This window comes from Juglans regia, chromosome 4 (genome assembly GCF_001411555.2).
Source record: "Juglans regia cultivar Chandler chromosome 4, Walnut 2.0, whole genome shotgun sequence".
NCBI lineage: Eukaryota > Viridiplantae > Streptophyta > Magnoliopsida > Fagales > Juglandaceae > Juglans > Juglans regia.
Window position 1 is genome coordinate 31,448,041 of NC_049904.1, and position 12,843 is coordinate 31,460,883.

The 12,843-nt window shown below is 35.1% G+C and overlaps 1 protein-coding gene across 3 annotated transcripts; it reads left to right on the forward strand.

Annotated features, from left to right (window-relative positions):
- The first annotated feature begins 1,172 nt into the window (after positions 1 to 1,172).
- On the forward strand, positions 1,173 to 7,613 carry LOC109008398 (putative pentatricopeptide repeat-containing protein At5g40405). Of its 3 annotated transcripts, XM_018988474.2 has the most exons (4): positions 1,173 to 1,447; positions 1,711 to 1,768; positions 4,074 to 4,285; positions 5,305 to 7,613. In XM_018988474.2, exon 4 carries the CDS (start codon positions 5,414 to 5,416, stop codon positions 7,262 to 7,264), a length of 1,851 nt encoding a protein of 616 aa, XP_018844019.2. In that variant the 5' UTR covers positions 1,173 to 1,447; positions 1,711 to 1,768; positions 4,074 to 4,285; positions 5,305 to 5,413; the 3' UTR covers positions 7,265 to 7,613. The 3 variants fall into 3 exon arrangements, with proteins under 3 accessions (XP_018844019.2, XP_018844020.2, XP_018844021.2); XM_018988475.2 differs by lacking the exon at positions 1,711 to 1,768; XM_018988476.2 differs by lacking the exons at positions 1,711 to 1,768; positions 4,074 to 4,285.
- Positions 7,614 to 12,843: the final 5,230 nt, after the last annotated feature.

Here is a 12,843-nt window from a genome sequence, read left to right on the forward strand (position 1 = left end):
TATTTACCAAAAAATAAAGAAAATCACTCAAATATCATTACCAAATTTGTATGGTCTAATAAAATATTAATATATTCTTTTTGATAAGTATATAATATATTAATAATTTAGTAATACTAATATACATTACTACATTAGTATATAATGTATATTAATTACAATTTACATTTTATGGCCTGATACTAATAGTCTAATACTATATTACTATTAGTAGTATGCTTTAAGTCTATATATAAATTAGTATATAAATCACTATACTAAATAATTACATATGAAATAATGATATAGTAATATTGATACTATTTGTAATTTAGCATTAGTATACTAATACTGTCACTATAGTGTATCAATAATGTAGTTACAATAAATTAAACTCACTATAACAAATATTAATATATAGTTATTCTAATATATTATATAGCTATTAACAAATACTAATAGTCTAATATAGACTATAGTTATAGTTATACTAATATAGTTATACTAAATCACTATAACTAATACTAATATATAGCTATACTAATAGTCTAATATATTATATAGTTATAACTAATATTAATATATAGTTATTCTAATATTAATAGTCTAATATAGACTATAGTTATAGTTATACTAGTATGATTATACTAAATTACTATAACTAATACTAATATATAGCTATGCTATTATTCTAATATGAATACTATTATATAATCTAATATATTATATAGCAATAACTAATACTAGTTATTCTAATATTTTTTTGTTTTGTTAAGTCTGAATGTAAAAGTTAATAATCTAATATATACTATAATTATATTTATACTAATAAAGTTATACTAAATTATCATAACTAATACAAATATATAGTTATACTAATAATATAATAATATAATTATTATATAATATATTAGACTATAGTATATTACCAATATAATATTAGACTACTAGTAAATTCTGAGGATTAGCTCAGCAAGTTTAGTTTTGGATTTACTTTCCAATAGTCACCAATTTGAGTCTTTTTAGGGCCACTGAAGATTTACCATCGTTAACTTCAGAATTTCCTGGAATTAATTAAGTGCACGTAAGTTGATCTGGACACTCGCGGTTATAAAGAAAAAAAATATATATTAGAAAACGGCGCCGTTTCCTCTCCAGTATCCCAAATTCCCAATTGAAAAAACCGTCTAAGACCCGCCCCTCTTCCTCACTCTCTCACTCTGCCCGTCGACCCTTCAGCCTGAGTCCCCTCCCTCTCGCCGTCCTAAAAAACATAGACCCGCTCTCTCGCCGTTGCACCTCCCCTCACGGCCTCACCTCTCGAGCCGTTCCCATCGCACACACAGCCCCTCGGCCCCTCTCTCAACGCTGCTCTGCCCTCTCTGTATCTCACCGTCTCACTCTCACGCAGCCCTCCCTTCTCTGACGCAGCCAGCAGCCCCTCTCTCACGTCTCTCTGTCTTTGACGGTAATTTTTCACACTTATTTTTATTTTTTCATTTTCCTTATTTAAGTTATTTGAAATTACTTTGAAATCTGGCATGAATCATATGAACAAGCTTTGGACCAATCTCTGATGTGTATATCTCATACCATAATCAGACTTTATATATAGCTAGTGATCTGTAATTTCTGTATACGTATGTGTATATATATATATATGTAAGTGTTAGTTGTTTTTCATGAACTTGGATGCAACTTTTTATAAATGTTTGTGTTCATCCGATGTAGTTTGCATGGTAGCCCTTCAAATTTTCAGATTGCAGGCTGCCTATATTTAATTATAGAGGTAAGTTATTTTGCTATAACTCTTTTTACAACCCTGTTCCAAATGGAGGGTAGTTATGTAAAATTTGAATTTAAATAAATTTGAATTTTAAAGTTTTTAATGAAATGAAAGTATCACATTAAGTTGTAAAATAATTATATGAATATTATTCTTATTACTTATAATATGTTAGTAGCAATGCACAACATTTTGAGGTTGCTAGGAATTAATTTCTACAAGTTCTAAGGTTCAAGTAGCAAATGTTAAACCATAAACATGAATGTTGGATTTAGTTAACTGATAGAGAGAAGATCTATGTACAGTGCAGATTGCAACATAACACTTATTCCATTCCCTCCATCCATTTTCATGCACAACACAGGCCTCAACAGTCTCAACAAGTCTTGGTCTTCAAACCAATTCATAGAGAGGATCTGGCTAACATGTTTTATTGCATAGAGAGGATCAATTCATTTGGATTTATCAGGATAAGCTAACATGTTTTAATATAAATGAAAGGACCCTCTAATTAATAGTAAAATAATTAGTTTAATCTCTTAAAAGTGATGATCGTCTCTATAAAGTCAAAAACAGAACGAAGAAATTCTTGATAACATGTCATAACAGACATGGTGACTCTGAAAGTCATTTATTTATGAATTTATTTCTGTTGTTGAACATGAAAAAGGCATTAAACTATTCAGCTGTTGATTGCAATAACACACCCAAAGCCATGAATGAGGCAAGTTGCCAACTTCAGATGGAAATAGACAGCTCGCTAAATGCCACTCGTGTCATTTTTAGTAGAAACCGCGTTCCATCGAATACGTTTCAAATCTACAGTACACCAGAAAAGTAAGTAGGTGCTGAAACCTAACAAAAATATATGAATATGGTTCTGAAAAATATCCATTGAAGTCACGAGAGATGGACAACTTGGGGAGTGGGGGGTGAGTTTTTTAACTTGGGGGCTCTGACCCTGCATGCACAAGTTAGCTAGGGCCAGGCAAACAGCCATTTCCCAGGTTGGGTATTCCCCTAACAATTAAAACCTGCAGCTTGCTTATATATATATATATATGTATGTATGTATGTTTAGACAACATATGATATATTAGATTTGACTTTTTGTACTGGTCATGCATTTATATTGCAATTCTTTTCTTGTCATTTATATTGCAATCTTCTGAGTTCTTTTAAACATCAATCTTCTGAGTTTTTTGTACCGATCAGATTTTGGAATAAAAGTATAAAACAGATTTTTTTAAAATAGTTTTTTTTTAAAAAAAAATTTATAAACTGATTTTTTTTTTACAAATTTACATTTTATTAAAATTGGAAAACTGGACCGAACTGGTAAAACCGGAAGTACCGGTTTAGTGCGGTAACTGGTGCGTAATCGGTTTTTGAAAATGCAAAACCGGTACATACCGGTTCAGTCTTAAATTTTGTTCAAAGTCAGACCAGACCGGTTATACCCCTATGAGCTACAGTTAATGGAAAAATCAAGTCATATTTGGTGAGTTACTATTCACCAACCAAAATAATATTTTATTAAAAAGTATTCCCTTTCTCTTCCTTTCTTCTTCATGTTAAATAATTTGTTTGGACAGTAAAAGTTAAATTATTAATTAATATATGGAGTGTATTTATAAAATATAAACAAAAAATTATTAAAATATATAATATTATATTATTATTTTGATTTTAAAATGGCTAGTCTAATGTGGATTAACCTTTTCAAAGATTTTAATTTTAACCAAAATTTTAAATTTTAGTCAAAATTTAAACTTGACAATACCAATTTAATAAAAAATGACTAGGCATTGCTAATGTTATACTGCAGACATGGTTGAAGAGGCCATTACAAAACAAAACAATAGACAAAGTCAGTACATCAATCATGCATGTATACTGCAGACATGCATCGTGCTTGTGTCATGACACTTTGTCCGATTCTAATTTAAAAAAGAAAACACAAATTTATTATTAATATTTTTTTTAAGATATAGTTGAAGAGGCTAAACTAGCATTTTGCTCCTTTTTTTTAGTAATACTACTATGTCGCTTCATTTTATCTCCTCATTTTAATTGTTTATATATTTAATTTATTTCTATTTTTTTTTACTTACTAATTAAAGAAGTGATTATTAATATATTACTATATATATATATATTTTTATTTTTTAAAAACATTTAAATATGTAAAAAAAATGTAAAGAAAAAAAAAGTGAGATTTGTATTAGTTGACACGCACAATGGTCGGCACACTAGCACTGCTCTTTCTTTTTTCAAACTCTTTCCCCGTTTTCTCTCTTGTTTCCAGAGAGCATATTTTTCAACCTTCACAGTAGGCAAGAGCTGCGGCAGACTCGCAGAGCGCAGCTTTTGGAGGTGCTTTATATGGGGCCGCCCGCCCTATATAAAAGTCCGACCCCTCACGCTCAATGCTCAGCTCACGCGGCACATGTATCGTTCATTCAACGGTAACTCAACGAAGAGTGCGTGAAGAGAGCTTCGATTTTCTTCGATCTCGAGGTAATAATAATAAAAATGCTTTCTTCCAGTTTCCAATCTTTCCGAACGAATAAATTTGCGATTTGCATGCATTTTCATTCATCTGTGTGATAGAATATGATGAATTTTGACGGTCTGTTTGGTTGCTGACAAAGCAAAGGAAAATAAAGGGGAAATGACTTTTTTTTTTGTTTTTTAAAAAAATTAATAAAATCTTGCTGCAATTTCTCATAGATCATACGAACCTCGACGGTTTGAACCAATTCTCTAGGTAGGGAAATTGAACCTGATAACATACTGCAGATTCAACTGGATTATTCTTGGTTACTGATTTTGTTTGGATTTCTAATTTCAAATATGTTTTCAAAATTAAAATTACTTCTTTTCGGTGTATATATCATTTGCTGTATGATCCGATGGAAATAATGTAGGCTTTTTTGTAACAATATCTGATATAACAGCTACGGAAGATTTTTTCAACATGTTTGATGTTATATTGATGTGAAAAGAAATTTTAATGTTCGGTGCTAGTGGTACCTGATTGTGAGATTCTCAAAGTTCATTTTGATATTTTTCCTGATGAATAAATCCTTGATGCTTTTGCTTTTGCTACCCTGAACTTATTGCTGATTTATGATTTCAGTTTTGGTGAAAATGATTTGAGAGTGTGAGGTAATGGTACCGGAATAACTATTGATGGGATTTAAGTTTCTGGTCTTGTGTTTTTCATTGCATGATTAAAAATGGTCCCCCTTTCTTCGTCTTATAGTGGTTTTATCATTAGGAAACAGCTTATCCGTTCACCAAATGGGTTTATATCTTAGGTTGGTTTGAGACTTTTAACCTTTTTCTAATATTAACAAAAGATAATTACATGAATCAGGCCAACTTGATTTCAGGTCGCATATGATTCAACTCCAACTTAATTTATTTAATTTTAATGAATTAGGCCTCTAACTTTAATCTGATTATTTCTCGTTGGAGTTGCAATTTGTGTTAAGAATTATTAACACAAAATTATGAACTTTTACCTTTGGCAGATCCTGTAATTTCAAAGAAAATGCCGGGAAAGAAAAACAGAAAAATGGTTTCAAAGCCGAGCCAACCGACTACAAGTGCCTGCTCTTTGTCAGCTCTGATTAGCAGGTCATGAACTCCGTAAGACTCATTACGAAGCAACACCCCATCATTTCTCTGATAGAATCAGACTCCACCTTCAAAGAGCTCAAGCAAATCCACTCCCAACTGCTACTCAACGGTCTTCATCACTACCCTCACCTCCTGGGCCAATTTGTAGCCACCGTAGCTCTCAAGAACCCCATCAATCTTGATTATTCTCACCAAGTCCTCGACCAATGTGGGAACCCTACCCTCTTCCCCTTAAACTCTATGATCAGAGCCTACTCCAAGAGCCCAACCCCTCAAAAGAGTTTTCACTTCTTCAACAGAATTCTCCAATCCACTCACAATGTCTCTCCTGATAGCTATACCTTCAATTTCTTGGTTCGTGCGTGTGCGCAGCTCTTGGCACGCGAGACCGGTCCGGCGGTGCATGGTGCCCTTATTAAACACGGGTTTGAGCACGACCCACATATTCAGAGTGGGTTGATTTTCATGTATGCTGAATTAGATTGCTTGAGTTCATGCCACCGGGTGTTTGAGGAAATTTGTGAGCCAGATTTAGTGTGTCAGACTGCTATGATCAGTGCTTGTGCGAAACACGGTGACGTTGGTTTTGCAAGGGAGTTGTTTGATATAATGACTGTGAGGGACCCCATTGCGTGGAATGCGATGATTGCAGGGTATGCACAGTGTGGAAAGTCTAGGGAGGCACTAAATTTATTTCATTTTATGCAGATGGAGGGTGTGAGGGTCGATGAGGTGTCTATGGTTTCGGTCTTATCTGCATGTACCCACTTGGGTGCATTGGATCAAGGGAGATGGGCGCATGCATATATAGAGAGAAACAAGTTAAGGGTGACGGTGACGCTGGGAACAGCACTGATTGACATGTATGCAAAATGTGGAAACATGAATAAGGCGATGGAAGTTTTCTGGAGAATGAAAGAAAAGAATGTGTATACTTGGACTAGTGCCATGGGTGGGCTAGCTATGAATGGATTTGGTGAGAAATGTCTTGAACTTTTTTCTCTCATGAAACAAGATGGGGTTCTACCAAATGCGGTCACGTTTGTCTCGGTTCTTAGAGGTTGTACTGTGGTTGGACTGGTTGAAGAAGGTCATGAGCATTTTGAATCAATGAGCAGAGTGTATGGTATTGAGCCTCAGCTCGAGCACTATGGGTGTATGGTGGATTTATACGGTCGGGCTGGCCGGTTAGATGAAGCCCTAAACTTCATCAATAGCATGCCTGTGAAGCCTCATTCGGGTGCTTGGGGAGCTTTTCTTAATGCTTGTAGAATGTATAAGAATACAGAACTGGGTGAACTTGCCTCAAGAAAGATAGTGGAGCTGGAGGCCAAGAATCATGGTGCTTTTGTAGCCTTGTCAAATATGTATGCTGATTCCAAGAATTGGGAAAAGGTTAGTAGTGTGCGAGATATTATGAAGGCTAAAGGTGTGAGAAAGCTCCCTGGTTGTAGTGTTATAGAGGTAGATGGTGAAGTTCATGAGTTCTTTGTTGGGGATAAGTCCCACCCAAGGTATGATGAAATTGAGATGAAGTTGGCAGAGATCTCAAAGCGGCTAAAACTATCAGGTTATGTGGCTATCACCAACCCTGTGTTGTTTGATATAGAAGAGGAAGAGAAAGAGGATGCTTTGTGTAAACATAGTGAGAAGATAGCCATTGCTTTTGGCTTGATCTCTTTGAAGGAAGGTGTACCCATTAGGATCGTAAAGAACCTCAGGGTTTGTTGGGATTGTCATGAAGTAACAAAAATGATATCTAAGACTTTTAACCGAGAGATTGTCATGAGAGACAGGAATAGGTTTCACCATTTTCAAGATGGCGACTGTTCTTGTAAGGGTTATTGGTGAAATAACTCGACGTTTTCAGCTTTCCATTAATTTATTCAAGGCGAGTTTATTTATTCTCTGACTGTGATATCATTTGTAATTTTTTTGGCTCTTAATCATAAATAAAAAAGATAGATAATATACTTAATTTCCTGAGTTTCCTCTCGTTGTCTGTGTGGTGTATGCCATTGGAGCCCATTCTTGTACAGTGTAATGTATTTGGACATTTAAGAGGATTTTAAAGAGCGAGCTGGGGGTTAAAACATTCCACATGTCAAATAATTGCCTCACATGTTGTACATTGATCTAGATTCTGAAAAGTTATTTGATGTACTGCAAGTGCAATCGAAGATCAGACTGAATTCTTGAAGATGCATGTACGCTGTCCTGCATTAAGATACAAACCACCTCTTGCCTGCACAGTCACTTCAGTCTCCTCCTTTGTTGAGTTGCATTAACCAAGTAAGCTGAACACTACTAGCTGTGTTTGGATGTTGAGGTAATTTTAGATGATTTGTGTTGATCTGTACATAGTAATATTTTGTAGGTTCTATTGAGATGTGTTTGAATATATGAAATGGATTGAAATAAATTTTAACTTCTTATGAGAAGTTGAAAAAGTAGTGGATCCCATCAATAATTGATTTAAGATGAATGAGGTGATTTCATCTTCCAAACATGGAATCAAATTCTTTCATTTCCAATCCAGGTGTAATTAATTTTCTCCTAGGTGGTTTATCTTGAAAGACCTTCTACTCAGAAGTTGGTTTGAGTACACATTCAATATCGACATAGTTTGATTTGTAATAAAAGTTTAAAATTGAATTCACATATGAATCAATTTCTATCGTGTTAACGGTGTGAAGGATCGAATATGTGTTTTCCACACCAACTTACAAGTATAATTTTTCTTACTTAGATTCTGCAGATTTATTTAATCTATTACAATTGCAATCAAAGATGAGAGTGTTTACTTGAAGATGGATGTATGTACTGTTACATTAAGATTTAAATCAATTCACATAAAACTGCTCATCCAAGTTGGATTTTTTCCCGATTCTAGATGCGGTTTTTGGCCAGGGTGACACCCAGGCCGGAAAGTAGATCGCCACACCCGGCTTGGATACGGTTATAGAACTCAATATCCGGTTTATATTTAAAAAAAAAATTTATCTAAGTATTAAAACCACCTCATTTCATATAAAATTATTACTAATGATTTATAAATTATATAAAAAACATTTATACATATCATAATATGCAACACCAGGAAGAAAAGAGGCCTTGATAATTCCTTTCACATGGTACATGTCTCTCATGTACTCTATTCCTTGAATGTCAGTAGTTCTTCAATTTAATTTTGGTAAGTTGCTTCTCTGATGCTTTGATAAGTTGTTTCTCTGATGTCTTCACTTGTATTGTTTTTTTGCTGTCAATTTTATTTATCGTATCAGGACGCTTTGATTATCAAAGATTCTAAACTGATCCGTGACAGAAAGGAAATAGCCCCCCCTACATTTATGGATCACGAATATATACATCTAGCCAGCCAAGAATATTTATCAAAATACCCCCTCCTTCCCCAATCTTTGTGCATTTAAATTTTTTTTACGTGCCCCACCCAGTTGCCGTCCTCACCACCCAGTTATCCATCAGATTGCACATAAGAAGATCATTTCCTCAATGTAAAAAGTATTAGAGAAACCCAAACAATTTTTTTTTTCTTCTGCTGAATAAAATTTCGAGAAACACAAACAAAATATCAATGATAAACAAAAGAAATGCCAATTGACATGGTTTTTAAGTGACAGCTTGATATCATAATGCATTTATCTTCTTGGAGTCTCATTCTTCTTATTGAAAATGTGCAGGTAAGGCAACAAAAAGCAACTATTAGGTAATGATCACTGGAGATGGCTCTGTAGCATCAGTCAGAGGAAATGTTCTCAGGATGACCTTTTAGCTGAATAACTAACTGTTGTTCATGCTGTCACTTAGGACGCAGCAGTATACCATGTAGATGCAAGTTGTAAGTCTAAGATTGTAGGTTCATACCTTACTTTCTTTTGTGATTAAGGCTTCTTGAAGTCATTAGAAGTTGTGATTGTAGGTCATTACATGAACAGATGACCATACAGGTGGTTTTTTCTTGCAAATAAAAGAAGATTGTCATACCAAACCGTCTCAATTTCGAGACATATATTAGTAATCATCAGGAAGACAGCTTTACAAAATTATAACTCCACTTCTACCCGTAAACATCTCTCAACGATTTTTCTAACTTCATTTCATATAAATGGCACGGTGCGACCTTTTGTTAGGTGGGAACCGGATCCTTTGGCAACTCCACACCGGGAAGTCAAATCGCATATACCCTTTTTGTACTTTAAGTATCCCAAGATATACTTTCCTTTTTATCTTTCTAGTCTTTAAAAGTTCTCCTTGTCAGAGTAGAAGGAGAGCAATGCAAATTAGGAAAAATCGAAGGAACACAGCTCAACCTCAAAAGTCAAAACTGTACGTAAAATATATGAGCCCGAGAACTCCTTGAGGTAACATAGAAAAGAGAGAAATATATACAATTTAATAAACAAATGAAGTTCAGGTTTTATTAATTATTTTTATTTTTCTTTTATGGGCAGAATTCACGTGCTGAACATAGCAAAGCCAACGGTCCCTCCTCTTCTAATTTAAAGTAGATGTGAAAAAAGTAGATGTGAAGTTGTGAGAGGCGTATACGAAAGACATTTTTAGGTGCATTTTCTCTCCTCTTCTCAGTCGGTGCTTTCTTTAAATCTTCTCTTCATTTTACATCGACTTGGGAAACTTTCAGAAATGGCTGGCCTTCAATACAACTTCTTCCCCACTGATTTCTTTTACCCTCGTCCACAGTCTGCAGCCTCAGACGCCACTCGCAAAGCGGTTCTTCCCATCCAGCAGCAGATAGACGTGACCACCAATGATTCTGAAGGGCCCAAAACTTTGGTTCCGAAGAACCTTGTCAAGTTTCAACCTTTAGTGCAGAAGCAACATGATCATGGCCAAAGTCTCCATCTTTTGCCGAATCAGCCGCTTTCTTGGTTGCAGTGGACTCCACAAGAGCCTACCGAGACCTCTTGATTTAAAGGGCAGCTTATGCCATGCAGATTGATCCTCAGGCAACAGGGGTTGTTTAGTTTTGAATTTTGTATAGTGCATACATCAAGCGGAGCTTGATTTTTTATTTTGCTTTGGGATGATAAATTTTGTGGTAACAAGCTGTTCCTGTAACTGTGTAACATTCAAGTACCAATAAAATCAATCTCAGCATGTTCAACTTCCATTTGCAAATTATTTTTTCTTCTTTTTTGTATGGTAATTGATGAACAATTTGAGAAGTCTGCAACTGAAAAGCCTTATGCCATGTTAGATAACCTGAAATTTACCAACTAAAATTGCGGTGTAAACCAGAGTATTGCTTAGAACTTTTCAATATAGGTGAGATACTTGCAGTTACAGAACAAAACAAAAGACAAAGTTAGTACATCAATCATGCACGTATACTGCAGACATGCATCGTGCTTGTGTCATGACACTTTGTCCGATTCTAATTTGGCCTGTAATGAAGACATGGACATGAACGGGGGGGATTCCTCGGAGTACATGAAAGCGAAAGTGGTAAAATAATTTGTTTGTAAGATCTCTTTGTATAGTATACATATGCCTTAACGTTTTTTCTACACTTTCCCGCTTTTCTCTCTCGTTTCCAGAGAGCATATTTTTCAACCTTTACAGTAGGCAAGAGCAGCAGCAGACTCGCAGAGCGCAGCTTTTGGAGGTGCTTGATGGGGAAGATGCTTGAATATGCCCAAACACAAGATTTTAAAATCTATTTGGGAAAATTTGTAGTACAATAATTTAGGACAGGCATCATCAATTCCCCACGATTTATGGATAGGAAAAAACTTTGATTTCTCTGAAAAAAAAAATGAAAAAATAAATATTTAGAGGGTGGAAACCTTTTAGGCTTTGAAAGGCTTACTGGAATCATAAGTGGATGGATGAATAAGTTGTGTGGCTCTCAGCCATGAAGACAAAATACAAAGTCAGCTTATCAATATCTTTTTCAAAGTAAAATGAGAGATCATATTGTAAAATAAACAAAATAGTTCTCCCTCCCTCTCTCATCATATCATTTTGTTTATTCTCTGCACCTGCATATCTTACGTATAACACCATCTGCCACAAACTGTCTCCAATAGGAATGCATGGACGGCGGATCTTGAGATAGGCTGACGGCCATCCTAACACTATTCTATTGAAGAAAAATATTGAATTCTTAGGATCCTAGCCACTAAACACCAACACAAAGGCCATGCTATTGCTATCAAAAGCTTGCATTTATTTGGAGAAAAAGACATGCCCAGAGCCATTGGCATTACTTCAAACGATAGTTTATTCAATCAATGTTCCAAATGCATGCCATTAGGAGTGACAACCTCCCCTAATACTTTATCTTCCCTCTGGATTACCTCTCTGTACCAAATCCCAGGATTCTGCATATTTATAATTGCCCTGCATAAATTTGGTCCTGAAGTAGTGAGATTTAAGGAAACTGCTCGGTTGTCATTAGTAGTTGGAAAATGAATAATTGTCGGAAGACCATAAGTGGATTTTTTTTTTAAAAGAAGAGAGACGGTATCCTCAATTTTATTCGAACCCACAAGTGGATTGTAGGGGTATTAAAGAGTGTATCTAAATCAGCTATACAATTGGTCCTGTGCATATTAACACTGATAATGTTAGCTACTGTTAACAAAGGATGCAACATGATACAAAAGTCTGATATGCTTTATACAATATCTTAGGGTCCAATTATTTGACTGGACCTGCCTGTCCCAAAAGGGGCCTGGCCTTCCCTATATGACTTGATTTAAGGCACAAGTAAGAAATTCAGTTCTGAATGGAAACAGCTCATACAAATAACTACACCCACTATGACTTGCAGTTGTAGCCCAATAACTACACCCTTTCTAATGTATAGTTTCTGATGCATGAGGTTTACCAAAATCGCCCACAAGGGAGTCCTGTTCTGCAGAGATGCCGACTGTGTGCATGTTTCTTTAGCTAAGACCAACTGTTGATACGAGAGACTTTTTGTTTCTGTTTTGTTTAGGCTTTTAAGTAGAATGGGAGACTGTCTTAAAATTTATATATACTTGTGAAGTTTCTGTGGAGAAATGAAACCAGCATGCTAGGTTAATCTCTCCACTTGATTACACTGCAAATTAATCTCAGAGGGAAATCTTCTTCACTTCACCAACCAAAGGAAAATTTTGACACAGTCAAGTGTAGCATGAATGATACTAGGAGATAATGACTTCAATCAATGTACAGATAAAGCTGATATATTGATTGGTTGTGTTCACAAATACTATAGAAGATGCAGAAAACCATTTCAGCTGAGCAGGCCACTACTGCTAAGATCTACAGCATGCTGACCTGGTATAAGAGCTTTGATTTCTCCTGTAGGAACTTGGGGATGTCACATTTGTGTTATATAGGAAACCCTGATAAAAAGCAGTGATATCACTGCAGATTCACTAGCCATATATATTCAA

Excerpts from the sequence above, each read along its gene's own strand:
- LOC109008398 (XM_018988474.2), top strand. The coding sequence starts at position 5,414 with ATGAACTCCGTAAGACTCATTACGAAGCAACACCCCATCATTTCTCTG.